This window comes from Gekko japonicus, unplaced genomic scaffold, assembly GCF_001447785.1.
Source record: "Gekko japonicus isolate JY-2015 unplaced genomic scaffold, Gekko_japonicus_V1.1 scaffold257, whole genome shotgun sequence".
Lineage (NCBI taxonomy): Eukaryota > Metazoa > Chordata > Lepidosauria > Squamata > Gekkonidae > Gekko > Gekko japonicus.
Window position 1 is genome coordinate 1,103,376 of NW_015171509.1, and position 26,960 is coordinate 1,130,335.

A 26,960-nucleotide genomic window follows, 5' to 3' on the forward strand; every position below is an offset into this window, starting at 1 on the left:
GTCATCAGGTGCCACAGCACTCATGCTTGCCACGTGGGGAACCCCTGATTTAGAACCTAGCTATGGTGAGGAGGAAGGGGGTGAAGGGCAGAAGCTACTGCTCATTTTACTACCTTTAAATATCAAAGGAATGGGGGGGAACCCGAGACATGCAAAACAAGAATATAATCACTGTTCTGAAAATTAAGCGGCAACGAAGACACTGCTTAATACTGCAGTTCAGTGCAGATCAATGCAGTTATCTCCCAGCAGCAAATACGTTGATCTTTTTTTTTTAATTAAAAAGGAACACCGAAAAAATAAATTTGCACTCCAGTAATTACTTGTGCATCAATTGAACCAGACTTCCTTAGCAACTTCATACCTCTGTGTAATCTGAAACGAAGAAAGAGGTTGTTCCGTCATATTCTGCGAAATGCTTGGGAAAGAGCCGGACCCAAGTGTCATCCCCATAGAAAATGATCCTTCTCCCAGCAGTTTTGGCCTGCCAGATCAAGTTATCTTCAAGCAAGGCTGGAGAATTGAGGTTCATGATGACGTCAATGAAGCCAGGGATATTGCCTGTCGTCAATGCCTGTGAACAGGTGCCCCCAAATATGAGTATAACATGGAGATAACAGTGATGGTGGAGGACAGTGGTGACAGTATACGTGCACACGACCAGAAACCCCAAATCCATGAACTTCCAATAAGAGCCAAAGCATACATGAAAAAAATGAGGGCACAATGGCAAAAAGGAACTTAAATTTCACGGAGGGATCTCTGAGCAAAATATTAATAATAATAAATACTTTTCCACCATTGCACCTTATTTTTTTTCTGCTTTGGCTCTGTATTCATGCCCCCACCCTTTGCCCCTTCAATAAGAGTGACATGACCAAGAACAGGTCTACACACAACTGCCAAATCAATCCTCTCCCTGATTTACCCCCAAAGTCCAACCTAGTAGCAGTTAATAAGAGCACAATTAGATGCCAGTCAGTGGATCGCTAAAATACTGTCAGCTACCCACCTGTTCTATGACAAGGGTTAAATATTGCCTCACAACGCGATCAAGCCAATGCCACTAGATATGGAAGCCCTCATTTATTTTTAGATAATTATACCTCACTCTTTGGCCCAATGGGGAGCCAAAGCAGTTTACCATTCTTCCATCACCTTGTGAGGTAGGTTAGGTTGAGAGTGCGTGACTGGCCCGAGGCTCAAGCTTCAAACCTGGTTCTCCCAGATCCCAGTCTGACACTTGTAACCACTGCATCATGCTGAATCAACAACTGCAGGGGGCCCTCGCTCCCTCACTTCCTCTTGTCCACGTTTCATGCACACATCTTTTAATCAGGGTCAGCAAGTACACACACACACCCCTTGCTTTATTGTTCTGCTGTTCTCTTCAGGAACCCGGTAGGTCTACAGGGGAAAAAAAGAACTTTTAAGGTTTGGCACTGACACCTTTAAAAAGGACTTCAGCGAAATTTATAAAAATTGTAGAACCTCCTTGGCCTGTGAATGACTTTGAAGTTAGTATCTTTAATGGTGGAGGACAGTTTTTCTTGAAGGCTGTTTAATTACATTTTAACTTCCAAAGTACATTGACTTGCTGGGTTTGGTAGGGTGCCAAATGGGTGCCATACCAGTGGGGAAATAATGGCCAGTAGAAAAATTTAGAAGTGATAACTTGATAGTATTGTTACTGGTGTCATTAGTAACTGGCTTTTTGTTGTTGTCGTCTTTATGGTTCTCTCTTCTCTGTGTGGTCTGTGAAAGAGGATTGCGATATTTTATTGAGAACTTCAGCTGCCCTTGCTCCCTTGTCAACTTTTCTTAACCCATGGCAGTTCATTTTTATTTGGTTGTTCTCTGGACACCGGATTTTAAAGGACAGCGATAGTTTACCACAACCTGCACTTTGTGTTTGGTTGTCACTGTGTTTATGAAGTTCAGTTAAGTCTTTTCATCCAGCTGCCTCTTTGTTTCATTAGCTTGGATATCGAGAACAACTTTAAATAGTTACGACTGTGCTGCTAGAGCCTTTGTTGAGGTGTTTAAGTGCCTTTTTCTGTGTTTCTCCACATGCTGCCAACAAACAATGTATTTTTATGAGCCTTTTTTTATATTGGTGGTATTGTGCTTCGAGAAGACATTAAATTAAAAAAAACAACTACAGGAGGCCCTCACCCCCTCGCTTGCTCTTGTCCGCATCTCATGCATGCATCTTTTAATCAGGGTCATCAAGTACACACACACCCCTTGCTTTATTGTTCTGTTGTTCTCTTCAGGACACTTCGGCCTTCTATCCCTGGGGCCTGGGAACCCTTCAGACATTACTGTTTAACATGTGGGAACTACTACAGCAAACATTCCTCACACGCTTCTCCAGATTGGAACCAGTCTCTGCTGTGTCTCCGTCCACAAATGGGAAGATGAACAATGTGGAAAGGAGTCAAAAACTAGGCTCTTCTCACATGGTCCAGGTATTCCAACGTTACTAGCTTCTAGTGTCCTGGCCCCACTGATGGACCTTCTGATGGCACCTGGTATTTTTGGCCACTGTGTGACAGAGTGTTGGACTGATGCAACACTGGCTTCTCTTATGTTCTTATGGAGGACCACACCCTACGAGGATGTGCGAGAAGAAGGCAACCCTGGCTTTTCTTTCCGACCATATACTGTAACAGCGGGCACCTCTATCACAAGAAGAAGAGAAGAGATTGGATTTATACCTCACCTTTCACTACCCAAGGGAGTCTCAGAGTGGCTTACAAACTCCTTTCCCTTCCCCTCCCCACAACAGACACCCCGGGCCATGAGCAATGCTCCCTCTAAGCTGCGGAGTCCTGCGAGCAAAAATTCTACTTCGTGAGCTACTGGCATGAAAGTTCTGAGTGAGCGATTTGGCGGCTGCATTAATTATTTTGCTCTGGAGCCATCCTTCCTGAGCTAAGGCAAAAATGCATGAGCCAGAGGCTAAAAATCTGTGGGCTAGCTCACACTAACTCAGCTTAGAGGGAACACTGCCCATGAGATAGGTGGGGCTGAGAGAGCTCTGATGGAAACTGCTCTTTTTCAAGAACAGCTGTGCCAGAACTACGGCTTGCCCAAGGTCATCCAGCAGGTGCAAGTGGAGGAGGAGTGGGGAATCAAACCCGGTTCTCCCAGATTAGAGTCCGCGCACTTAACCACTACACCAAACTGGCTCTCTGAGACATGAGGAAGATGATGCCTGTTAAGTCCACTGCCTCTGCATGATCTGGCAGAGTGCTCTATTCACCTTCTGGGAGAGGACAGAATCTAGAGTCTCCTGAAGAACAAACTATCCTACCAAAACTTACTGCTCTAATCTTGCAATGTTGAAATGCTTGATCCTGTTTTGACAAGATTTCATCAGTTAAATGTCAATGCCAGTTTCAACACAATTTGATCCATCAAAATGTCGATGTCAATTTCGACAAGATTTGACCAGTCAAATGTCAATGCTAGACAGCACTAAAGGCTGCAGTTCTGAAACTGCAAAAAAGCCCAGTCTTCTCTAGAGACGTGAAAGCCCAGAGGGAAAAGATAGTTTTAAAAAAATTCCAGGGGGGGGGGGAATCAGAAATTTTGAGAAGCACTGAAAGAAAGCTCCTAGAAAATATTCTCTTCCCTGGAGTGAGGGAAATGCATTTTAAGCCAAAGTGTTACTTTATTCAGAATGAAGATCTTTATGGAACAATCCACAGCTTTACACAGTAATTATTCCTGGGTACACAGTGAGCATACACAATATTTTTAAGCATCTATTTATGGTTTTAAGTGTGACTCATTTAGTCCACTACTAACAATGCTACATGCATAATATTTTTTTAAAGATAAAAGGCACAGTTACAACAACCAGTACTGCAAAAAGGACTACCTGTGATATACGACACTATAATTCACTCTAATAAAAATCACACACACAAAAGTTTTTCCTTGCTTTTTTGTATATTCATACTTTATTATCAAACGTCATATAAGAAGAGTAACAACATACTTTAACAAACCATAAAGTCATGAAAACACTATAGGGTTAGGGTTAGGTCAAAGATGCAAGTCATACAATTTCTACCACAGGCATACAATTTCTTCCACAGTTCCAAGATGCAAGACGCAAAGTTGATTGTGGATATGCAAGAAAAAAGTTTCTCCCAAAATAAGACGTGATTTTCCAGAATTTTTCCAGTCACGTTTTGCAATCTTCATCAGATAATATTTTAACTCCAATCGTCAATTTCACTACGGGCAAAAGTCTCAAACAAACCTTTTTGCCAGAGGCATCTTAATGGTGATCTAAACTGGCAACCAGCTCCAAACATTCTGAACGGTTCAATGCTTTCAATGTGATAATGCTTAACTGGATATCCAATAAGCTGACGGTTCCATTCTGACTACAGGAGACTCTTCCTATTCAAATGACGTAGTTCCATTTATTTACTAAAAAAAATGGGGTTGCCACTTTCCACTTTTATTTTCCCCTGCTTCTCAGATGACACAAACTAAGATACATGAGCTAAGGCAGCACGCAGCGCAACAATCTGCAGCTCTTTCTGTCTAGTGTTGGGTACATATGCAAGTTTTCTTCCAGACAGCTACACTATGCGTACTTTGAAATATGCCACATGGATACCATATACAATTATGCCGAGTTATAAACGACATGTGTTATTTTGTTAAAGCAATAAACATTTAGGTCTGATTAAAAAGTATTATATACATTTCAATTCCCCCCGAAAGTATCAATTTTTCCGACAACAGTTTTTCCCATGGCTTCAAAAATTTCCAGAAGCTTTACTTCTTTATTAGCTGTTGTAGATTTTCCGGGCTATATGGCCATGGTCTTGGCACCTCCTCAGGAAAGCTCCTCCATTAGCATGTCACAGCCTGGGGAACTCCTACAAGATAAGGACGCAGCCCTACCCCACCTTCCTGTTAGTCGAATTGCTTTATTTACAGCAATTGGCAATTTATAAATGGGTTCTTGCCAATTTATACCAAGGTCCTGTTCCCACCAAGGGTTACCAGTAAAAGAATTGAGGCGGTTGTGGTTAAAATAGATGTATTTTACTTAAAATATATCTCATACAAACAATACTGATGCACTCACACATTCAAACAAGTTTGTAATAATTACAGTTGGAAATAAGCACGGTTGCATTAGCAGGTAGGGGTGATGGTGGGCGATACTTATCTGTCTTGCAGCTTGGTTGCTCCAATGAAGAATGGATGGGAAGAAATGGAAAATAAAAAAATCCACACTACCAGAACTAGCCAGACTGTGTGGGGGTCTCTTGACTGCAGATCAAGAGATCAAAGTAGAGGCAAGGGTTGGGGATAGCAAGTGGGACTCAAGGGGAGTAAAAGCAGATAGGGATTGTTGCGGGGATTGCTAGCTAGGAAGGGCCAGGCGAATGGTCCTTACCTTTTATAGGGGGTCCAAGAGATGGGTGGTGGCTGTGCCAATCTCTTGACCCACCTACCTGTCAGTCCGTCCCCAAAACAATCCTATTGGTTACATGTAGGGAGAGGTGGTTACCTAATAGGGGTGGCCAATATTGTAATCTAAAACCTTACTCAGATTATGGCATCTGGACAGGTGTGAAACCTTGGCGTCAGGATGCTCCATTGTAGTGTTGATGAAGCTGGCCATCCTATTGATAACCAAATGTCCATTCGGCAGGAAATGCCTTCTCAGGAACAAAGCAGTGATGGGTGGTACGTGACCACAAACAGTTCTGCAATGGGGGCTGTCTCTTCTCAAGGTTGTTGTTTCTCATTGCTCACAATAATGGAGGTGTGTGCTTCTTCACCAGGCTGGGTAACTGTGTAGCTGAAACCTTACCTTACATGTAAGGTATGTGCAGGCACCTTCTAGGTGTAGTATCACAACGGGTGACTTAAAGTGTACAGCTTTCTGAGCCTATGTGTGTGTGCACAGTCCATTGTGTGTAGCAATAAAAAGTCCATAAAGCAAATATCAAGCTCATTCTCTAACATTCCTGAGTAGCTACAGATTACCTGCCTACCATTTTTCTCCTCACCTTGACACAGAGAGTACTCCATCTTTCTGTGCTATACCTCTGAGGACGCCAGTCACAGCTGCTGGCGAAACATCAGGTCCTACAGTGCCAAGACCATGGCCATACAGCCTGGAAAATCTACAACCACTAGTGAACTCCGGCCTTGAAAGCCTTCGACAACATATTTACCTCTTTAGTCTTCCAATAGCTCTTAAAAGGAAGAAGAAACAGAAGCTAGTACAGAGCAGTTGCAGGCCCATAGCCAGGGGGGGCATTTGTTCGGGGGGGCATTTAAATGTTTAAAAGGGCAGTTAAATTACAGTTCATTAAGAAGAAGAAGAGGAGATTGGATTTATACCCCGCCCTTCACTTGGAGTCTCAGAGCGGCTTACAAACTCCTTTCCCTTCCCCTCCCCACAACAGACACCCTGTGAGGTGGGTGGGGCTGAAAGAACTCTGACACAAACTGCTCTTTTTCAAGGACAGCTGTGCCAGAGCTTGTGACTGACCCAAGGACACATCAGCAGGTGCAAGTGGAGGAGTGGGGAATCAAACCCGGTTCTCCCAGATTAGAGTTCGCACACTTAACCACTACACCAAACTGGCTCTGAATCTGAATGCCTGTCTTTAGAGGGGAAGGTTCCGAGCCTGTTTCTAGCCCCTCCTTTCAAGGGACAGGGCAGCCAGGGCATCAGTTCCTAGGAAAAAAACAGCTCAGAGGGCATCTAAAAGCACTCCCATGAGCCTTTGGGAAGCATCCTCAAAAATAAGGTTTCTGGCATGGCTATTTGGGGGGGGGGGAGAAACGTTTAATTAAGGGGGCAGGGCCCCGAAACGCCCCACTGAAGCTACAGGCCAGAGCAGGTGCCTTCCTAACCTAAGAGCTGACTGGCCTAAGGCAAGAAGAGTGGAGCACAGCGGCACAGCCTATAGATAACTCTATTCAACATATGGCTGTGTTGCCTAGGAATGATTTACGGCTATTTATCTTCCCTTTGCAGGGAAAGCGAAACCGTCTGATATGAAGACCTTAGCCTTACAGGGCCAATATTTATGGCTAGAGGGATGAATAAGGGCTCCCCTGGCCATCAATTCTGATTTGCCACAAGGCAATTAGGCAAAGGGTTACTTCCAAGCTCTCTATAGAAGTTGGGAGGACTGTATTCAGACACTGACAAGAAGTCTGCTTGTCCGTGACTGGCATGGGCACATCTTGTGCTTGTACTCACAAGCCTTCCTTCCCTTCCACAATCCAATGAGAGGCTTCCTGCCTGGGACCCCTTTAATCATTCCAGTTCATGATGACCTCTGAATGCAAGTGCCTAAGGAAAACAGCGCTGACCTCCTCCACGCAGACTGGGATTTTAAACCGAGATTAAATTGAGGGTTAGAATCCAGGCCTGTGTCCAACTTGCTTGAACACCTTCACGTGAACACTGCTGCAAACCAGGATTTCACTCAAAGCTGCCCAAATGGGAAATGGAGAAAATGGTGGCTGGCAAGGCAAGGAGCGAGCAAGCGAAGGAGGCCGGACCAACTGGCGCGGAGGCAAAGCAACGCAGCAGGCCGGAGCCTCATCAGGATAGAGGCTGCAGCGGGGCATGCGCGGAAGTGCAAGTGGTCCTGGCCCGGAAATGGAATCGCTACAGCCGGAAGAAGGGAACCTCAAAGACCAGCACCAGAAAGGACGCCGCCGACTACCTCCCGCAAGAACAAGACAACGACCGAAGATCCGCCGCAAGAAAAGGGTGCCTGGTAGGGTAGTCACCACCCCTATATGTCTGTGGCCCTAGGTTAGATTCTGTAAAAATGTGATTAGCACCTTCTGTAAGCCGCCAAGAGACCCCCAGGGGTTAGGGCGGGATAGTAAATCAAATAAATAAATAATAAATAAATAACTCTTCCATGCTGCTGTCCGTAAAGACCACAGGAAGAGAAGAACATATGGCATGTAGACGAAAAACGGGTTACCCATGCTACCTGGATGCAGCCATCTTCTTGACAGTCATAGTTAGGAAAAGTCTGAGTGCTGGCACCAGAACCAAGTCTTGAATTATGAGGTCCACAGTCTTTAGTTCTTAATTTTACAAAATTTATTCCCTGTCTTTCTGCCCGCATAAAAGAGCACAGTTCAACAAGCAAAATCTATATAAGGAAAATCATTAGAAGCACAGGCTTTATTTCAGTACACACAGATATAATGAACTGCCTTAGCACTATTGCACATCATTCTCAGAATCCAATCACTAAAAGAAACCAGTTATTTAGAGGGCAGATTGCAATGCCAACTGGTTTCCGCGATGCCAACCGGTTTCTGCAATGGAAAGGAAACCCATCCTTTCCAGCATCTATTTCAGGATGCAGACTACAACAGCTTATTTTGGGAACTTCACAGTAACTTTTAAGGGCGTCGAGATAAATTAGCCGCATCAGCTCATTAAGTTATAATGAGACACTTCTCAATGTTGTCAGGGTATTTAATTAGAAACTCGCTTAATACTAAAGAATTAATATTCAGTATTAATGGCCTGAGACACAAAACAGCTGTCTTCCACGTGCGCTGCTAAAAGGCACGCTCGGATTCTTTTTTAGAACCGATCACATTTTAAACATGCAATTTTCTGTTCATTCCCCAGGTTTCATCGAGTCGAGTCAGACAGACATCAAGGCAAAAGGATACCTGTAAGTATGAGCTTCAGTCTCAAAGAGGAAATAGGAGATAAATATCTTGCTCGTCTTCTCGAACACACTTCCATCAGGTAAAGCCATCCTACATTACCCGGCAGCCTTCCATTTAATCCCTAAAGTACGCTAATTGTAAATTGCTCAGTCAACATGTAGTAGTGAAACCATGGGTTGGATCCCATAGAGGATTTCCATGGATGGGAGATTTGGGTTGATTTCCAACCCCTTGTTGTCCTGGGGGGGGGTTTCACTGTGTCTCCCTAAAGCAGCCTTTGGGGGGCTACAGGATAACGTAAGGAAAATCTCTTCACTGACAGAAGTGACCAGATTAGATTAGAGCCCATCATTTGTTATTATAGATCAAGCCCGTTTATCCCCCAGCCAGGGATGGTTCACTGACTGAACTGGCAGAGGTGTGATGGGGGGAAAGCAACAGGCATGGCTTGTCCCAGTCATTTCCCCCCAGCGAGTCCATTTCCAACAGGCTGCCAAGATCTGCCACCCTTGGGAGCTCGGGCTGCACAGACCAGGAGGGAGCACACACTCTATGCTCCCTGACACCACTGCTGCCTGGAGGCATTGCCACACCATTCATGCCTCTGGGAGTACGGCTACCATTCAAAGTAGCAAAATGAGAAGAGCCAGACATGCCTCCAACTCATGCGATCAGTCCCCCTTCCTCCCCTCCTCCCGCCAGTTCATCATCTCTGTCCTGTTGGCCAACTAGTTCCATCTGATTCCCCTGCTAGAGCTTCTTCTACTCCAGGGGTGCCCAAACAGCGGCTCAGGAACCACGTATGTCTCTTTCACACATATTGGGGAAGCGATCGGTCTTCCCTTCCCCAGCCAGTGTTCCCCTCCCTGGGTAGGCTTGGAGGGGGGAGCAGACAAAGAAAGCAAATTTAAATGCATTCTTAAAAGACCCACCATCACTGGCCAGCTTAAAGAAGGCATTTGTCTCTTTACATCCCTTCTCCAAGCCAAGCTGTTTGGCGTGGGGGTGGAGGAGGGTGTTGGAGAACACATTTAAAGTTAAAGTTGCTTTCTTTCCACCTCTCCCTTCCTCTCTCCCTCTCTCTCTCCCTCTTCCCCTTCCTTCCTCCCCATCTATTTTCTTTCTCCCTTCCTTCCTTCCTCTCTCTTCTTCTTTCTTACCACCTCTTTCATTCTTTCAACCTTTCTCTTCCTCCCTCCCCATCTATTTGTTTTCTTTCCAGCTTTCTTTCTCTTTCCTAACTCTCTCTCCCTTCCTTCCCTCTCCATCCCTACCTCCATCTATTTGCTTACTTTGTTTCTCTCTCTCTCTCTTTCCACCTTCCTCATTCTTTCTTTCCATCCTTCTCTGTCTCTCGAATAAATATCATTAGCAAATAAATAAATATCATTGGACAAATAAATATCATTATTGATATCTGTTTTTACCCCTTTTGTTTTTATTTTTGGCATTCTCATCTAATGTTAATAAAAAGCAAATTTGCATTTTTTCATGTCTTGTGGCTCTCAAACATCTGACATTTATTCTATGTGGCTCTTACATTAAGCAAGTTTGGCCACCCCTGTTTTACTCCTTCCAAAACCAGGATTTCCAACCAGAGAACAAGCCACAGTATACATGTAAAGCAAAACCATTGTTTACTACAAAAAAACCTGTTTCTTTTCCAGGCCACTCATGAGGGAAGAATGCAGACAGTGGAGAACAAACCAAGTTTGCTCTTATAGTGACAAATGGTGGTTTGTAATTACATGTCAATCACACTCACTCCTGTCTATGCACAGTTTGCATCCTGGTAATGACTGATTTTCTTTACAAAATCTGAAAATGCAACTGAATCCCCTCAGTCCAACATGCCACCCCACACTTAGTTTGGCTTTCTCGATACTAAACTGTTGACCTTTGTCATGAGGTATATAATTCATAGAATCTTTCCATCTGGCCCCAAAGCACCTTCAGCAGCTGGAGTACATATTGAACCCCTCTTTTTCGTGAGATGTGTACAAATGTGAGTTGCTCCCCCTTCAGACTTCACAGACTACATGCATGCAAAATTTGAACTCTATACACAGTTTATCTAGGGGGAGGACACAATGAAGTCCACTATTTTGGAGAGAAGGTTAAAGTGTACACATTAAAGATTTTTCTTCCCTCAAATAATCAGGATGCCTCAGACTGTGTACCAAACCTTAAATGATCCAGCTCATTCAGCTCTATCTCCACACTCCCAGCTGATCCCAGGGAGGCTGCAAAAACTCTGAACCTGGAGGCAGTTTTGGAGTAGAGGTGGGCTAATATGCTGACGCTTAATACTGACATGATGGAAGTGCTTCTGGTGAATGGAAGGTCTGACCTGGGATTTAAGGTGTCACCTGCTCCAGATGGAGTTGCACTCCCTTGAAGAAACAGGTCCGTAGCCTGGAGGTGCTCTTGGACCTGAGCCTATTGCTGGATAAGCAGGCGGCAGCTGTGGCCAGAACTGCATCATCCCAGCTTCAACTGGTTAGCCAGCTGTGGTCTTTCCTGGGCAGTAAAGATCTGGCCATAGTGGCTCATGCCCATGTTACATCTAGATTAGATTACTGCGATGTGCTCTACGTGGGGCTGCCCTTTAAAAGCGTTCAGAAACTTGGTACAGAATGCCGCGGCCAGGGTGCTGACCGCAGTTGGTCATGGGGACCATACCACTCAACTCTCAGCCCACGTACACTAGCTCCCAGTTTGCTTCCAGGCACAATTCAAGGTGCTGGTCTTGACCTCCAAAGCCCTATATGTTTTGGGACCAACACATGTGAAGGACTACCTAATCCCTTATGAACCTGCCCGACTATTACAGGTGGTCAGCCATGTTGGTCTGAAGCAGTAGAATAAATATAACAGTCTTCTTTGGAGGCCTTGGTTTGGCCACCCCTGCCTTCTGAGATTACACAGGTGGGAACCAAGGAGAGGGCCTTCTCAGTCGTGGCACCAAAGCTCTGGAGCTCTATCCCCAAGAAGATTAGCCTGTCCCCTCTTGTTGCCATCTTCCAACAGCAGAAGAAAATGTATCTCAAAAATGTATAAAATATTGTTAAAATGGTATACTGAAGATGAAACAGTTAAAGAGCAGATGATAAAATGGGCAGTAAATATGAACACAGAAGTAACAATAGAATCTTGGGAGTATTTATGGAAAAATGCACTAAAAATATCAACGTGTTATAATTTTAAAGAAAATTGTTATAAGATGATGTATAGGTGGTATATGACACCGAAAAAGATTGCTAATGTGAATATCAATATGTCTAACAAATTTTGGAAGTGTAAAAAAGTGGAGGGCTCTTTTTACCATATGTGGTGGACATGCGAAAAAGCAAAGAAATTTTGGAGTGAGATCCATGCAGAGATGAAAAAGATCACGAAATGTACATTTAAAAAGGAACCAGAAATACTACTTTTGGGACTAAAAATGGAAGAGGTTAATGTTATCAAAGAGAACTCTGATGTGGTATATGATAACTACTGCAAGAATGACGTATGCTCAGAATTGGAAACAGCAAGAAGTCCCAAAGATTGAAGATTGGATTAAAAAGTTATTATTTTCAGTTGAAATGGACAAACTGACAAGAAAGTTGAATAATATGGATGCAGAAGATTTCTATAATGACTGGAAGGATCTAAAAGAATACTTAGAAAAGTATTGGGAAGTAAAAGACAATTTGTTTAGTTTTAATAATTATTAATCACAGAATGCTTGGGAGATAGGATAAGTTAAAAATTAATTACTATAGTGAAATAATAGTTACCTAGTGAATTACAAAAAGCAAATTGTTGTTGTAAACATTAATAAAGAGATGGGCAGGAGGTCGAAGCACTGTGGAAAGCCATATATTAGGGAGGGGAAAAGGGAGGTGGGTAGGGTATAAAAGGGACAACTAATAAAATTAATGTTATGAATGTTTATATCCTAAATTTTAAAAAAATTGACAAAAAATACTTTTGGGGGGGATTATATCCCTTCAGTGACACCCCCTCCTTTCCAACCAATGTTTTAATTGGTTGGGGTTTTTTTGGTCTTTGTACATATTTTAGCTCTGTTTCAAGTTTGTTTTCATGCTGTGTGTATGCATTTTTGGGTGGGTTAAATCGTGCTTTTATTATGTATGTTTTAATCTGTCAGCCGCCTTAGTGGCCCTTGTGAGGGCAGAAAGGTGGGTTACAATTTTTGTAAATAAATAACAAGAACAATCTCTGGTATACACTCACGTAGATGTCCCACCTATGCAGCTGACCAAAACTCTCCCCATACGTGCCTGGCTCAATAATCCTAGACCTAAATCCGTGCTTCTGAATGACTTCAGGTGAGGTGGTGGGAGAAGAGGAAGAAAAAGAGTAATGAACATCTGAGGGTACACAATGCTCTCACACTGTGTACACTACTGAACAGATTACGTGCAATCTCATTGGGAGTGGGAGAAAAGAGAAGAATTGAAATTAGGCACCCCTGGTTGTTGTTCTCCCACCCACAGTGATCCCAGCGCTGCACGAAAGCCGTTCTGCGTCAGCCCATTTCCAAAACAGCTCAAGCAATTTATGACTGCTACTTATTTTGTGTCTCGACTGTCCAAATAAATGCAGCATCATACATACACACACAATGTTATTTCCTTATGCATGTTGATAGCAACTCATCACACCACCACAACTGCCCACAGGATGGGGTGCACATTTATAATGTGGTCCCATTTTCCGCACTGGAGGTCATTACTTCACTGCATACAGCTGGTGGTTTCTTCTAGATGTAGGTGCCCCTTAAGCCTCAAAACAGTGAAATTAACTCCATGTGGATATCTACGGATGAACTGCAGATTCAGTCCCTCCAACCTACTTCTGGTGGCCACGATTAGCCCTCAACAAGAGCACCCTTAATAAATGGGATCAGCACAAAAACAAGACTTCAGTACTTAAGTATATATAGCTGCTTTGAAACCTATTACCATTCTGAATACAGATCACCTTTATTATAAGCATGGGCAAGCGTATGGAGTCATAATCCTATTCACACCCAATCCGTTCTAGAACTGAAACAGAATTCACTGTCATTTTTTCCCTGCAACACATTCACATTACCAGCTAAGCACCCTACTACAATATTAAATAGCTATTATTAATAGCCAATGGCTGGCACTGATGATAAAATTTGGGACCACCAATGACTAAGATGTAGGGTTCTGCAAACCTGGAAGAATCCACAGGTCTACCGAAGAGTATAATTTGTAAAACAAATACAGTAAAATTGGCAAGTTAAATCACCTGAAAAGCTAACGCTGAAATTGGCGCACGCACAGGTGTTATTTAAAAAAGGTGGGAGCTCAGGTTGCATTTTGGGTTGCCAAAGCAACCCGAAATGCAGCACAACAATGTCGTTACAATAGCCAAATGGAGAAACTGAAAACAAGCAATATGGTACAGTGGTTAGAATGTTGGACTAGAAACTACGCAATCCGGGTCCCAATGACACACTCTGTTACTTGCTTGATGAACCTTAGGCCAATCATTCACACACAGTCTAATCTCTCTCACTGGGTTGATGCAATGATAAAATGGAGAAGGAAAGAATGTTGTAAGATACTGCAAGTTTCTCAGAGGAAGCAGTGAGAGGGAGAAAAGCATTAGACAGATATACAGAAAGCCTGCTTCAGCTCTCCTCCGCAATCTCCACCAAGCTCTTCCTTGGCTCTCCCCCACCTGCTTCTCCCATCCTGCAGATGAGAGATGGCATATTTAGAGAACGTAAAAGCAGAAAAATACCTTTGTTTTCAAGAAGCAGAATGCAAAAATATCCTATAGTCAAGCACAAAGAGTTCTAAATCTCTGCACCCTATGCTATCTTAGCACATTGCATTCATTTTTTTAAAAAGTCACAGAGGTTACGTTTTTAATTATTTCTTCTTTTTGCAGCACTACCTAAAATTTCCAAGTTGTTAATTGGGGAGAGGGGGGGACCTGACGCTATGCACTAAGTGGAATGTGAGCTTAAGAAGTCTTTCTTTCCAGAGTTGATGCAGCACATTAGTGAGTGGGAGAGGAGAAGCTGGAGAAAATGGCAGCAGGGTCAAGAAGAGGAGAGGGAATGAGAATCCCCCTCCCTGCAATTTTTTTGAGATTCCCATTTACCTCTTCATGAAAGGGACCAGCGTATACATACTACCAGTGACAAAGAAGGTTCCAAAAAAATGCAGAATGTGGCACTAAGTACCAAATTCCTCGAATTTCTTCTTTTTTAAAGAAACAGGAATTTTCTAGCTCACATGGCTGCAAAGATATGCATGTAAGGAATGGGGATTAGCAGTAGGATGCTGAATCAAATCTCCATGAGTCAAAGGTCTGGGCTTTTTAGGGTTGCCAGGCCCCTTCATTGTTCTGGCAGGGGGATTTGGGGGGGTGTTCCATGAGTGGGTAGGGATGCCCTCAAGCCCCGCCCCAAGTCCCACCCCCAAGAGCGACCACCCGCCCAGCCACCCCTCCTGCCAGATTTAAAGGGCTTCAGCTGATCAGCAGGGACCACATGGCCCATCAACCAGCTGGAGGGCCCTTTAAATCTAGCAGGAGGGAGGGAGAGGGGTGGTTGTGGGCCGCACACTCAGCCCACAAAAAGACCTTTAATAGGTTCTTTTTGCGAGCCAAGTGTGTGGCCCACAACCACCCCTCTCCCACTAGATTTAAAGGGCCCTCCAGCGGGTCAGTGGGCTACATGGTCCCCGCTGATCAGCTGAAGTCCTTTAAATTAGATGGGAGGGGAGGGAGAGGGGTGGGGGTGGTCACTGTTAAGGTGGGGCTTCCCCCACCGACCTGCTGGCCCAGAGACAGAAGTGGGGGAACCCCCACCTGGACCTGGGGGCTGGTAACCCTAGGGCTTTTGTTTCTCTCAATAACACTACTGAAACCAGAATAAACTATGCAATTAAAAATAATTAAGTATGCTTAATGTGTAGAATTCACATAAACTGCATTCCCATAAACTTGACACGGAGTTTTGGAGTATCATAGCACAGGCTTGATTTTTCGTCTATCCACACAGCTTTTTTGCCAAAGAGAAAGAACCACCTGCTTAGTTTCAAATACATTTGGACTGCATTCTTGTGCACATGTACTTAGGAGTAAGCCAGTGAGGCTGTGTGTAGCTTACCCTTATGAAAATGCAGATAAAATTTGGCTAGGCTTCAGGCCATGCTCTACACTTTAAATAATCAGCAGCTCTGATAATGATAAATCTCCTTTTAGAAATCCAATGTTACGAAACGTCCACCGTGCAGATCACAAATGCCTGCCTTACAAAACAGTCTGCAGGTACTAGAAAAATTCATTGCCAGGATTCAAAGAAGGGGATGTGACAGAGACTTTTGTCAGCGAATTTCCTTGCACCAGTTTTACTGCCAAACAAACTAACCGCTATTCTATGAAAAATTGCTGAGCAGTCGGGTTAGAGCAGATAAAAGGAAGTACTTCTTCACCCAAAGAGTGATTAACACATGGAATTCACTGCCACAGGAGGTGGCGGCGGCTACAAGCATGGACAGATTCAAGAGGGAATTGGATAAACATATGGAGCAGAGGTCCATCAGTATACCACAAGGTATAGATAGGAACTCTCAGTCTGGGGCAAGTGAAGCTCTGTATTCTTGGTGCTTGGGGGATGGCAACACTGGGAGGGCTTCTAGTGTCCTGGCCCCACCGGTGGACCTCCTGATGGCACCTGGTATTTTTGGCCACTATGTGACAGAGTGTTGGACTGGATGGGCCACTGGCCTGATCCAACATCGGCTTTTCTTATGTTCTTATGATTTTGTCCACAATTAATGCTATAATGTATATGAGAACAAACTGTTGAAGAGTTTAGTGTACATTTAAATCTGTATCCAAATATGCTGTCCTACTGCAACTGAATGAAACTTGTTTCTGTCCAAAAAATATACTTTTTGTTTACTACACATTTTATATTTGCAACTTTGACAAAATTGGGCTAGCCTGGGCTATCCAGGTCAGGGAAACTCTATTTAGGACTGCAGTCTAAGACATCTTCTATATTTCATAAATAGGCAAATAGCATAGAACATTGTAGTAAGAGATAAATAACACATTTTATGCAGTTAAAGCAGTAACATTAGCTCCAGTTTGATGAGAAGGTATGGGCTATATTTTAGTTTTTTCCATATATTTCCGCCCCCTCCCAAAACACAGAAAAATGTGCGTGGGGGGGGGGTGTCCCCTTACAGCTTCAAAGGTTTCTGGAAATTTCCCATCTAGCACATAGAGCTACTTTTTCTGGATAATTCTGCCCTACAACTGTAGAATGGTTCCATGCACCTAGGAAATTAATTATTTATTGTATGGCATTGTGTGTATAATAGCCAGGAGATCCTGAGATAGTCCGGCAGCCGCAAGTTCTAGCTTGTAGCGTTGTGCAGTGGCAAGCCAGGCTTGTTTTCAGGGGCTGAGAGAGCTCCAAAAGAACTGTGACTGACCCAAGGTCACTCAGCTGGCTTTGAGTGAACGAGTGGGGAATCGAACCCAGTTCTCCAGATTATCGAGTCCACCGCTCTTAGCCACTACACCAAACTGGCTATTACTTAGGAGGAAACAGAGGCCAGCACTCCCAGGCTATAGCAGGCTACATATGACTGGGCAGAGAAACTAGGCAAACACCGGTTTCAGCACTCGAAACTTTCCAGAAGTCCAAACTTACTTACTTACTTTAATTCGAGGCATGGTGACAGTAGGTGGCTTTGCTTCAGCTATGAAACCATGGGACGTCCCTCTTTCTATCAGCTGTGGGGCATGAACTGTTTGCCTTTCGAACCAAACACAAAGTCGTACCTCAGGGCATCTATTAACATGATGACCACTTTCTTGAAGAGAGGATTTGGAATCTTGGTCCAGTTAGAAGACAGCCCTAAAAAGCGGAGGGAACATAAGAGGAATAAATCCCAAGCAAGCCATTGGCTCCAAGAGTAACTTTAGCTCTCTGGCACTTCCCAGACTCCTGTGAAGCCAATGCAGTCAAGCACAATCTTAAAGAGTAAACAAGAGTTCAATTCCAGTGAGCAGAACTGGGGTGCCATCTCCAGGGTCCAGAAATGGCAGAGTTTTGCTGTGGTAGGGACTGTTGCTGTTTTCTCTAGTGAGCAGCTGAATCATGCTGCCAGCAGGTCTGGATTTTACCTTCAAGGAGAAAATGTTGACAGGAAAGAGAGGACAGTAATTCAGTTCTAAACGGAGAAGTTCTGGGACTTGGGCTAAGTGGGAACCACGTCATCTCTCTGGTACTCTGTAGGAGGGGAGCCAAGCTGCAATTCTTCAGTGGAAAGCAAAATACTCTGTAGAAGCTCAGAGGCCATTTTAATGTATTTCCACAGATTAATAGAAGTAACTGCCACTGTGTTCCATAGCCAACCTTCTGCATACCCTTAAACAGGGAAGAGAAATTTTTACGTAACAATTGTTAGCAAACTAATAAAATCAACAAGAAAATATTCAAGGGAAAGTTGCCTTAAAAAAAAAAAAGATTGTGCATGTGACCAATAGCCAAAATTGCTCTGTGCATGGTGGGCCAGTGGCGCCTTGACATATAATGTAACATGTGATGGGTAGTGTTCACATGTGCATTTCTAAGAACACATGGGATGCTTCTCACTGTTTAATATTAGACAGGCAACACAAAAAGTGAATACACATGAGTCCAGTGTGCTTCATGTGTTATACCAGATACATTGCAGGTTCATGACGAATACAGGATTTCCAGCTAGTGATGGCATCAACAGGCCCTAAAAGATCACTGGACAGCAACACATTAAAACTTGATACATGAGAAAGAGGAGGGGCTGTGTGACTCAGTGGTAGAAAATCTGCTTGGCATGCAGAAGGTCCCAGGTTCAATCCCTGGCATCTCCAGCTAGAAGGACCAGGTAGTAGGTGATGTGGAAGACCTCAGCCTGAGACCCTGGAGAGCTGCTGCCAGTCTGAGTAGACAATCCTGACTTTGACAGACTGATAGGCTGATTCAGTATAAATCAAAGTGGGCAGCTGTGTTGGTTTGAAGCAATAGGACAAAGTTAGAGTCCAGGGGGCACCTTTAAGACAAACAAAGTTTTATTCAAGGTGTGAGCTTTCGAGTCTGGCAAAGTGTGCATGCACACGAACTCACACCTTGAATAAAACTTTTTGGGTCTTAAAGTTGCCACTGGACTCTAACTTGATTCAGTATAAGGCACCTATATGTGTTTATGTGCATAGTAGTTCTTCCTTCTTTGTGTGTTCATATGATGTGCAGGAGAATCGTGCTCCTTGTACTTAGTGGGGGGAAACCTTTACCTGGTAGAGAGACAGATTTATGAAGAATGTTTTTCAGTTATGGGGAAATGGAGCAAAGATACATCAGCTGTTTTAAAAACTGGGCTCCAGAGAAGCTTACAAGGGTTCCAGAGAAGCTTTTTCAATGGGAAAAAATCAGTAATCAGACTGATCTTCCCCTGTGAAATAACAGAACATTAAGTGTGTTCTAGGTAGCACTCTCTGTTCACAAAATGCAACAACGCCCACCAAGACAGAACCCTGTAGGAACTCAGTGCATGTCCCACAAGGCGTTCTCAGGATCTTTCAGTGTGTGGCACCATGCCCAAGAGGATGAGCTGAACTGGAAAAAATTTCCCACAGGCAAAAAGTCTGAAAGCCACTTGAACTAGATGAGAAGGTAGAATAGGGTTTTTGAGTTGCATAGAATCTACTCTCCATTCCTAATAAACTTCTGCCACATTCTCACCATAGGAACTGGCCAATGCACACAGCAAGCAGACATGATGCAAACCTCAAGTGCACAGGAAAACTTTGCAGCAATTTTCAGAGACTGGGTGGTGCAGAATGATTGCTGCCAAAGCACACAGTGCCAACACTTCTGGATATGACTGCATGTTGGGGGTGGGAAGAGAGAAAACTGGACTAGATACACTGCAGTGCTGCAAGGTCACAATGGACCATCCTTTCCTAAAAGCATTCTGCAGAAACACAGAGACACGTGCCTCTCTACTTTATGAACTGTGTTGCTGGAGCAGTAGAGAAGGGCGACAACAATGAAATGGATCTTACAGCCTGATCCTACACACCTGGTGCCACTGAATTCAGTGGGGCTCACTTTGGGACAGGGCGGTGGAGGAATGCAACTACTAGTTAGTTAAACAGACAAAGTACATCCTAGCTCTTGAGCTGCTAGTCCTTCAGGGCAAAGGAGGTGCTGTACTTGTTTATTTTAGGCAGCTTACTGAATATTCTGTTTTTAAATTTAACACCAACAAAGACCCAAAGTAGCTTAAAACAGCATTCTTCCCTCTGTCATTTTATCCATGAAACCACAATCCTATTAAGGCAGAGAATAACTGGCTCAAGCTCACCCACTCAACTTCCACGGCTGAGCATGGATTCAAATGTGGGTCTCTCAGATCCTAGCCCAGCACACTAACCACCATCATTGGGTCACAGCAGTCATTTGCAGCAGGATTGTCTTGTCTACACAGGAAAGCCCAGCTGCAAATGATTGCTGCAGCACAAGAACACCACAACATCCCGCATGCGTGGTTGTAGCCTTCGAGCAAAGAACATCACACACAGAGATGGCCTAAACTGCAAGCCTAGGTTTAGACCCAGGTTACAGCCCTAGACCCACATGTCCATCATAATCCCTCCCAGAGTTACTCCAGTCTAGGCCCAGTCGGTTTGGACTGGAGTGACCCTGAGAACACTGACACTCATTTGAACCAGTGAACCAACATGAATAACTTCCCAGGTAAACAGCCAAGTAGCACAAGGCAAGAACGAAAGAAAGACCCATTTCAAAGCCAAACTCCCCAGGACCCACACCCGGAGGAGCCAAGAAGGAGCAGGGTCCGTTTACCTGTCGGGGGCGGTTCGGGGGGCGGCCCAGAGGCTGCTCCATTCCGAGGTAAGGACCTCACCGGCAACGGGAAGAAGCCCCGCAAGAAAAGCCCGACACCCAATGCCTGCACTAGCAGGCAACAGGAGGCGAAGACCCCCGAGCGGAGCCGCATCCTCCGCCTCCAGGTAAAGCCCGCAGAGCAGACAGGTAGGCACCGGGCACACCTGCACGGCCCCACCTGGTTCCCTCAGACGGCCCAACGCGCTCTAGAAAGGAGGTGCCTAGAGAAAGCCAGCCAATTAATGGAGGCCCAGGCGCCTTGCTTGCACGCGATTGGCTGGACAACCGACCAACACAAGGCAAGGCGCCTGCGGGACAAACTGCTGCAAGAGTCTCAATGAAGTAAGGACCAATCCGAGGAGAGAGCGAAAGGGGAGGGGGGGAAATCTTGGTAACAACTACATTTCCCAGAAAGCCCCTGCGGCAGGACCTTTTCTGTGTGCGGAAGGGGGGGGGGGTGTTGTTTTTAACGAAATTATTGCTGCGAAAACTTTCCGGGGCTAGAGACCCAGTTCATCAGAAACACTAAAAAAGTCCTCGGGAGCAAATTTTATACCACGATCACACAACACAGAGAATAAACCTGAGACCTGCGGAGCCAAAAGGCAATGAAAGGCTAAGAGACCAGGAGCATTTTAAGAAGCAACACAGTTTACTCCAGCGTAAGCTGTCGAGAGTCCGAGCTCAAGTTACTTCATCAGATAGTGTAAATCCATCTAGCTGATTAATATACACAAGAGAAAGGCGCGCCGGGGGGGGGGGGGGATAAAAACAGCCAGTTCAAAACAAGATCCGACACACACACACCCCATCCTATAATAAGTTCATTCACCCTCCGTGCACAGTCTAAAAGTGCAGGTTGAAATCAGATAAACAGATACTATAGGAAGTTGGAGAGCCTACTGTCACAAAATACTAGGGCATCCAATGAAGCGGGTGGGCAGGAGGTTTCGGATGGACAAAGGAAATACTTCTTTATACAGAGAATGATTAAAATGTGGAATTCGCTGCCAGAGGATGTATTGATAGAATCATGGAGGATAGGCCTTTCACTGGCTATCAGCCATGTTGACTAAAGGGAACCTCCAGATGCAGAAGCAGTCAACCTCTGAATCCTAGTGCCAGGAGGCAACATCAGGGGAAGACCTCAGCCTATATGCCCTTTCGTTGGTCCTCCAGAGGAACTGGTTGACCACTGGTCTCATCCAGCAGAGCTCTTCTTGTGTTCTTAAGTTAAAAGGTATAGCTGAATTAATTAACATCTCAAAGGGATGGGGCATTACAGAGGTAATTGATATGTGAAAAAAAATCAGTTTTGGTTTGTTTTGCAAAAATAATAACCTGGCTTCTCCCTGGAAAACTTGTAACCTGACACAAAAAGATACATATTGTAATATATTATACTGAGAGGATGGTTTGTATGAATTAGTTTTCAGGTATAATTGCATTAAAGGAATAGCAAGGACATGTGAAGATTTTATAACTGCAGGAAGTTTGAAGAAAATTTATTTTAAGTTAAAAACCAACAGGCAATAGTCCCTGTTGGTGTAGTGTAGTATAGTGGTTAAGTGCACAGACTCTAATCCGGGAGAACTGGGTTTGATTTCCCACTCCTCCACTTGCAGCTGCTGGATGACCTTGGGCAAGCCATAGTTCTGTCAGAGCTGTCCTTGAAAGAGCAGTTATCTCAGAGCTCTCTCAGCCCCACCTACCTCACAGGGTGTCTGTTGTGGGGAGGGGAAGGGAAAGGAGTTTGTAAGCCGCTCTGAGACTCCAAGTGAAGAGCGGGGTATAAATCAAATCTCCTCCTCTCCTCCTCTCCTGTTGAATATTCACATTAATACATCAACCTAGATACTACTCCAGTTTTGCAGATGGTGCTTTTCTAATTCTAATCCTTAAAAAGATATCAAAGAATAACCTTGTTGCTGGAATTCTGTCACTAAAAGTAAATGACTTTGCAGTAACCATTGTTCTACCCTTGCAATAGAAATAACCATAGCACGAAGATAATTGCTCAGTGGCTCAGGAGACCAGCTGAGCTCTGAGCAGGAGCAGGAGAGAGAGCTGTGAGAGAGGTGAGTGGGTTTCTTTTACTTGCTTTCAGCTGAGAGAATTCAGCTAAGGATATTTTGTGGGAAAACTGTGTTTAGCAGTGTGTGGAAGCACTTAGAGTTCTTGCAGAGTCCTGGCTGATTGAGTGTGGGAGAGGAACGGGCACTGTTTGACTGGGATTGCCTGTAATTGAGAGGAAGTGGAAGGGGCATTGTTTTGCCTGTGATTGAGTGCCTGGGTGAATTTGAATTTGAATAGCTGCTGCCTGACCTCTGCTGGGGGAGGCCTCTATTTAAGGAAGCACCTTGCCAGAGGCACGAGCTAAAGGGCTCTTTGCCTGTGGCTCTTAGACTAGGGGCTCTGTAAGAAGCCCAAAAAGAGCCAGAAAGACAAGGCCCTAGGCTCTTTGTCTTTCCCGTAAAATAATTTGACTTGATAACAAAAACCACATAAATACCAAGGGTTTAAAAGGGGGATTATATTTATTTATTTTAAAAGAATTATGAAGCCAGAATGCCAGCAGGGGGTTGGGGGCTATCCAGTGTTTTGCACGGAGTGTCACATGTATGACTATCTGCCCACTGGGCAGAAGTCTTGGGTGTGTCCTCGGTGCAAGGAGCTCCTGGTTCTCAGGGAACGTGTGTGCTCCCTTGAGGCCAAGGTGGCTGACCTGGAGAAGCAGAGACAGTCAGCTAGGCGCACAGAAAAGACTCTCGGGGACTTGTTAGCTTCGTCCCACTCTGGATCTGGCAGCCCCGCTGCTGTCAGGGAGCATGAGGGTCTAGGGGAAACAGGGCACCATGCTGAGGATAAGGGGAATGTGCCCTCAGAAGGGACCTCTTCCCCAGCTGGTGAGCGGCTCTCCTTTTGCACCAAGGAACCATCCCTGAGCAGGGTGGGAGGGGGGCTCTTGGTAGTGGGTGATTCGATCCTTAGGCAGGTAGACAGCTGGGTGGCGAACCCGCGTACTGACCGTATGGTGACTTGCCTGCCTGGTGCGAAGGTAGCGGACATTACGCGTGTTTTAGATAGGCTGGTAGATAGTGCTGGGGAGGAGCCAGTGGTCGTGGTGCATGTCGGCACCAACGATGTGGGGAAATGCAGTCGTGAGGTCCTGGAGGAGAAATTTAGGCTGCTGGGCAGGAAACTTAGGTCCAGGACCTCCAAGGTAGCCTTCTCAGAAGTGTTACCTGTTCCACGCGCAGGGCCGGAGAGACAGGCAGAGATCAGGAGTCTCAATGCGTGGATGAGACGATGGTGTAGGGGGGAAGGGTTCAGGTTTGTTAGGCACTGGGATACTTTTTGGAACAAGAGGGAGCTGTACAGGCGAGACGGTCTCCACTTGTCCCGAGAAGGAACCAGGCTGCTGGCACTTAAAATCAAAAAGGTGGCAGAGCAGCTTTTAAACTGAATATTGGGGGAAAGCCGACAGGAGATGAAAAGTCTCTGGTTCGGGTTGGCTCATCTGAGAGAGGTGAGGGGGTACCGGTTGCTTTTCTACAGGGAGGTGGATTGAAATTGTCCACAGAGGCCATGGCTGGTGACATGGACTGCCGGACAACGACTCGAGATAGCAAGAGGAAGGATGCAGGCTTAACTTGTAAGGGAAATTACAGCTGTTTCTATACAAATGCTAGAAGTGTCCGAGGTAAAATCGGGGAGTTGGAGTGCTTGGTGTCGGAGGGAAAAATAGACATTGTGGGTATTTCTGAAACTTGGTGGGATGAGGAAAATCAGTGGGACACAGTGATTCCCGGTTATATATTATATCGGAAGGATAGGGGGGGAAGGGTTGGAGGTGGGGTAGCTCTGTATGTCAGAGAGGGTATAAAGTCTAGAAAGATTGAGAGGCTAAGTGAATTGGATTCGCTTCTGGAAGTTCTATGGGTTGAAATAGGGGGGCCAAAAGGAAACTTAACACTGGGAGTTTGTTATCGCCCACCAGATCAAAAGATAGAGGAGGATTATAAAATGATGAATGCCTTAAAGATAGCAACTAGACAAAAACACTGTGTAATAATAGGTGATTTTAACTACCCACACATTGATTGGGTCAATATGTGTTCTAGCCGGGAAAAAGAGATTGAGTTTCTAGACACTCTAAATGACTGTGCTATGGAGCAGATGGTCACGGAACCTACCAGGGGAGAGGCGATCCTTGATTTGGTCCTAAGTAACACTCAAGACCTGGTGAGAGATGTAAAAGTGATTGCACCGCTTGGAAACAGTGATCATAATGTTGTTGAGTTCATCATTTGTACAAATAGAGAATTGGCCAAAAAGACTCACACAACCATTTTTAACTTTAAAAGGGGTAATTTCTCTGATATGAGGGGACACGTGGGGAGGAAACTGAAAGGAAAAGTAGAAAGGGTCAAAACAATTGGGGAAGCTTGGGATCTATTTAAAACTACGATCCTAGAAGCTCAAAAAATATATATTCCGCAGGTTAGGAAAGGCACAAACAGGTATAGGAAAAAGCCTGCATGGTTAACAAACAGAGTAATGGAGGCTGTAAAAAGTAAAAAGAATTCCTTTAAGCAGTGGAAAGCTAGTCACAGTGAGGCTGATAAAACGGAACACAGGCTATGGCAAATAAAATGCAAGTCTGAGGTCAGGCAGGCAAAAAGGGAATATGAGGAGCATATAGCAAAAAACGTAAAAACCAACAATAAAACTTTCTTCAAATACATTAGAAACAGGAAACCAGCCAGGGAGGCAGTGGGGCCCTTGGACGACCAAGGGGTAAAAGGAGTATTGAAGGATGATAGGGAAATGGCTGAGAAGCTAAATGCATTTTTTGCCTCCGTCTTCACTGTGGAAGATGAGAAGTGCTTGCCCACTCCAGAACCACTGATTTCAGGAGGGGTGTTGAAAGACCTGAGTCAGATTGAGGTGACGAGAGAGGAGGTCCTAAAACTGATAGACAACTTAAAAACTGAAAAATCACCAGGCCCAGATGGCATACATCCGAGAGTTCTGAAAGAACTCAAATGTGAACTTGTAGATCTCCTGACAAAGATATGTAATCTTTCCTTAAAATCTGCCTCCATTCCTGAGGATTGGAAGGTAGCTAATGTCACTCCCATCTTTAAAAAGGGTTCCAGAGGAGATCCGGGAAATTACAGGCCAGTCAGTCTGACGTCGATACCGGGTAAATTGGTGGAAACCATTATTAAGGAAAGAATTAGTAGGCACATAGATGAACAAAACCTATTGAGGCAGACTCAGCACGGTTTCTGTAAGGGAAGATCTTGTCTCACTAACCTGTTAGTGTTCTTTGAGGGGGTGAACAAACATGTGGACAAGGGGGATCCAATAGATATTATTTACCTTGACTTCCAGAAAGCTTTTGATAAAGTTCCTCATCAAAGGCTCCTAAGTAAGCTCAAAAATCATGGGATAGAAGGACAAGTCCTTTTATGGATCAAAAACTGGCTAGTTCATAGAAAACAGAGAGTGAGTGTAGGTGGGCAATTTTCTCAGTGGAGGGTGGTAAGCAGTGGGGTACCGCAGGGATCAGTACTTGGTCCACTGCTTTTTAACTTGTTCATTAATGATTTGGAGATGGGAGTAAGCAGTGAAGTGGCTAAATTTGCGGATGATACAAAGTTGTTCAGGGTGGTGAAAACCAGTGAGGATTGTGAGGCACTCCAAGGGGATCTGTCAAGGATGGGCGAGTGGGCGTCAACATGGCAAATGGGGTTCAATGTGGCCAAGTGCAAGGTGATGCACATTGGAGCCAAAAATCCTAAATATAAATACACATTGATGGGGTCTGAACTGGCAGAGACTGAGCAAGAGAGAGATCTTGGAGTTGTAGTGGATAACTCACTGAAAATGTCGAGACAGTGTGTGACTGCAATAAAGAAGGCCAATGCTATGCTGGGGATTATTAGGAAGGGTATTGAAAACAGATCAGCCAATATAATAATGCCCCTATATAAATCAATGGTGAGACCTCATTTGGAATACTGTGTGCAGTTCTGGGCACCACACCTTAAAAAGGATATTATAGCTTTGGAAAAAGTGCAGAAAAGGGCAACTCGAATGATAAAAGGGTTGGAACACTTTCCCTATGAGGAAAGGTTAAAGCGCTTAGGGCTCTTTAGCTTGGAGAAAAGACGACTGAGGGGTGACATGATCGAGGTTTATAAGATTATACATGGGAAAGAGCAGGTAGAGAAAGAGGTACTTTTCTCCCTTTCTCACAATACAAGAACTCGTGGGC

At 44.5% G+C, this 26,960-nt stretch overlaps 1 protein-coding gene across 1 annotated transcript in view; it reads right to left on the reverse strand.

The window, feature by feature from the left end:
* Positions 1-20,857, reverse strand: part of PIGG (phosphatidylinositol glycan anchor biosynthesis class G) — an 89,014-nt gene extending 68,157 nt beyond the window's left edge. The window contains 4 exon segments of the mRNA XM_015419327.1: positions 365-574; positions 17,443-17,519; positions 17,522-17,641; positions 20,633-20,857. Of these exon segments, the coding sequence (XP_015274813.1) occupies positions 365-574; positions 17,443-17,519; positions 17,522-17,641; positions 20,633-20,786 (561 nt within the window). The 5' untranslated portion in view covers positions 20,787-20,857.
* Positions 20,858-26,960: the final 6,103 nt, after the last annotated feature.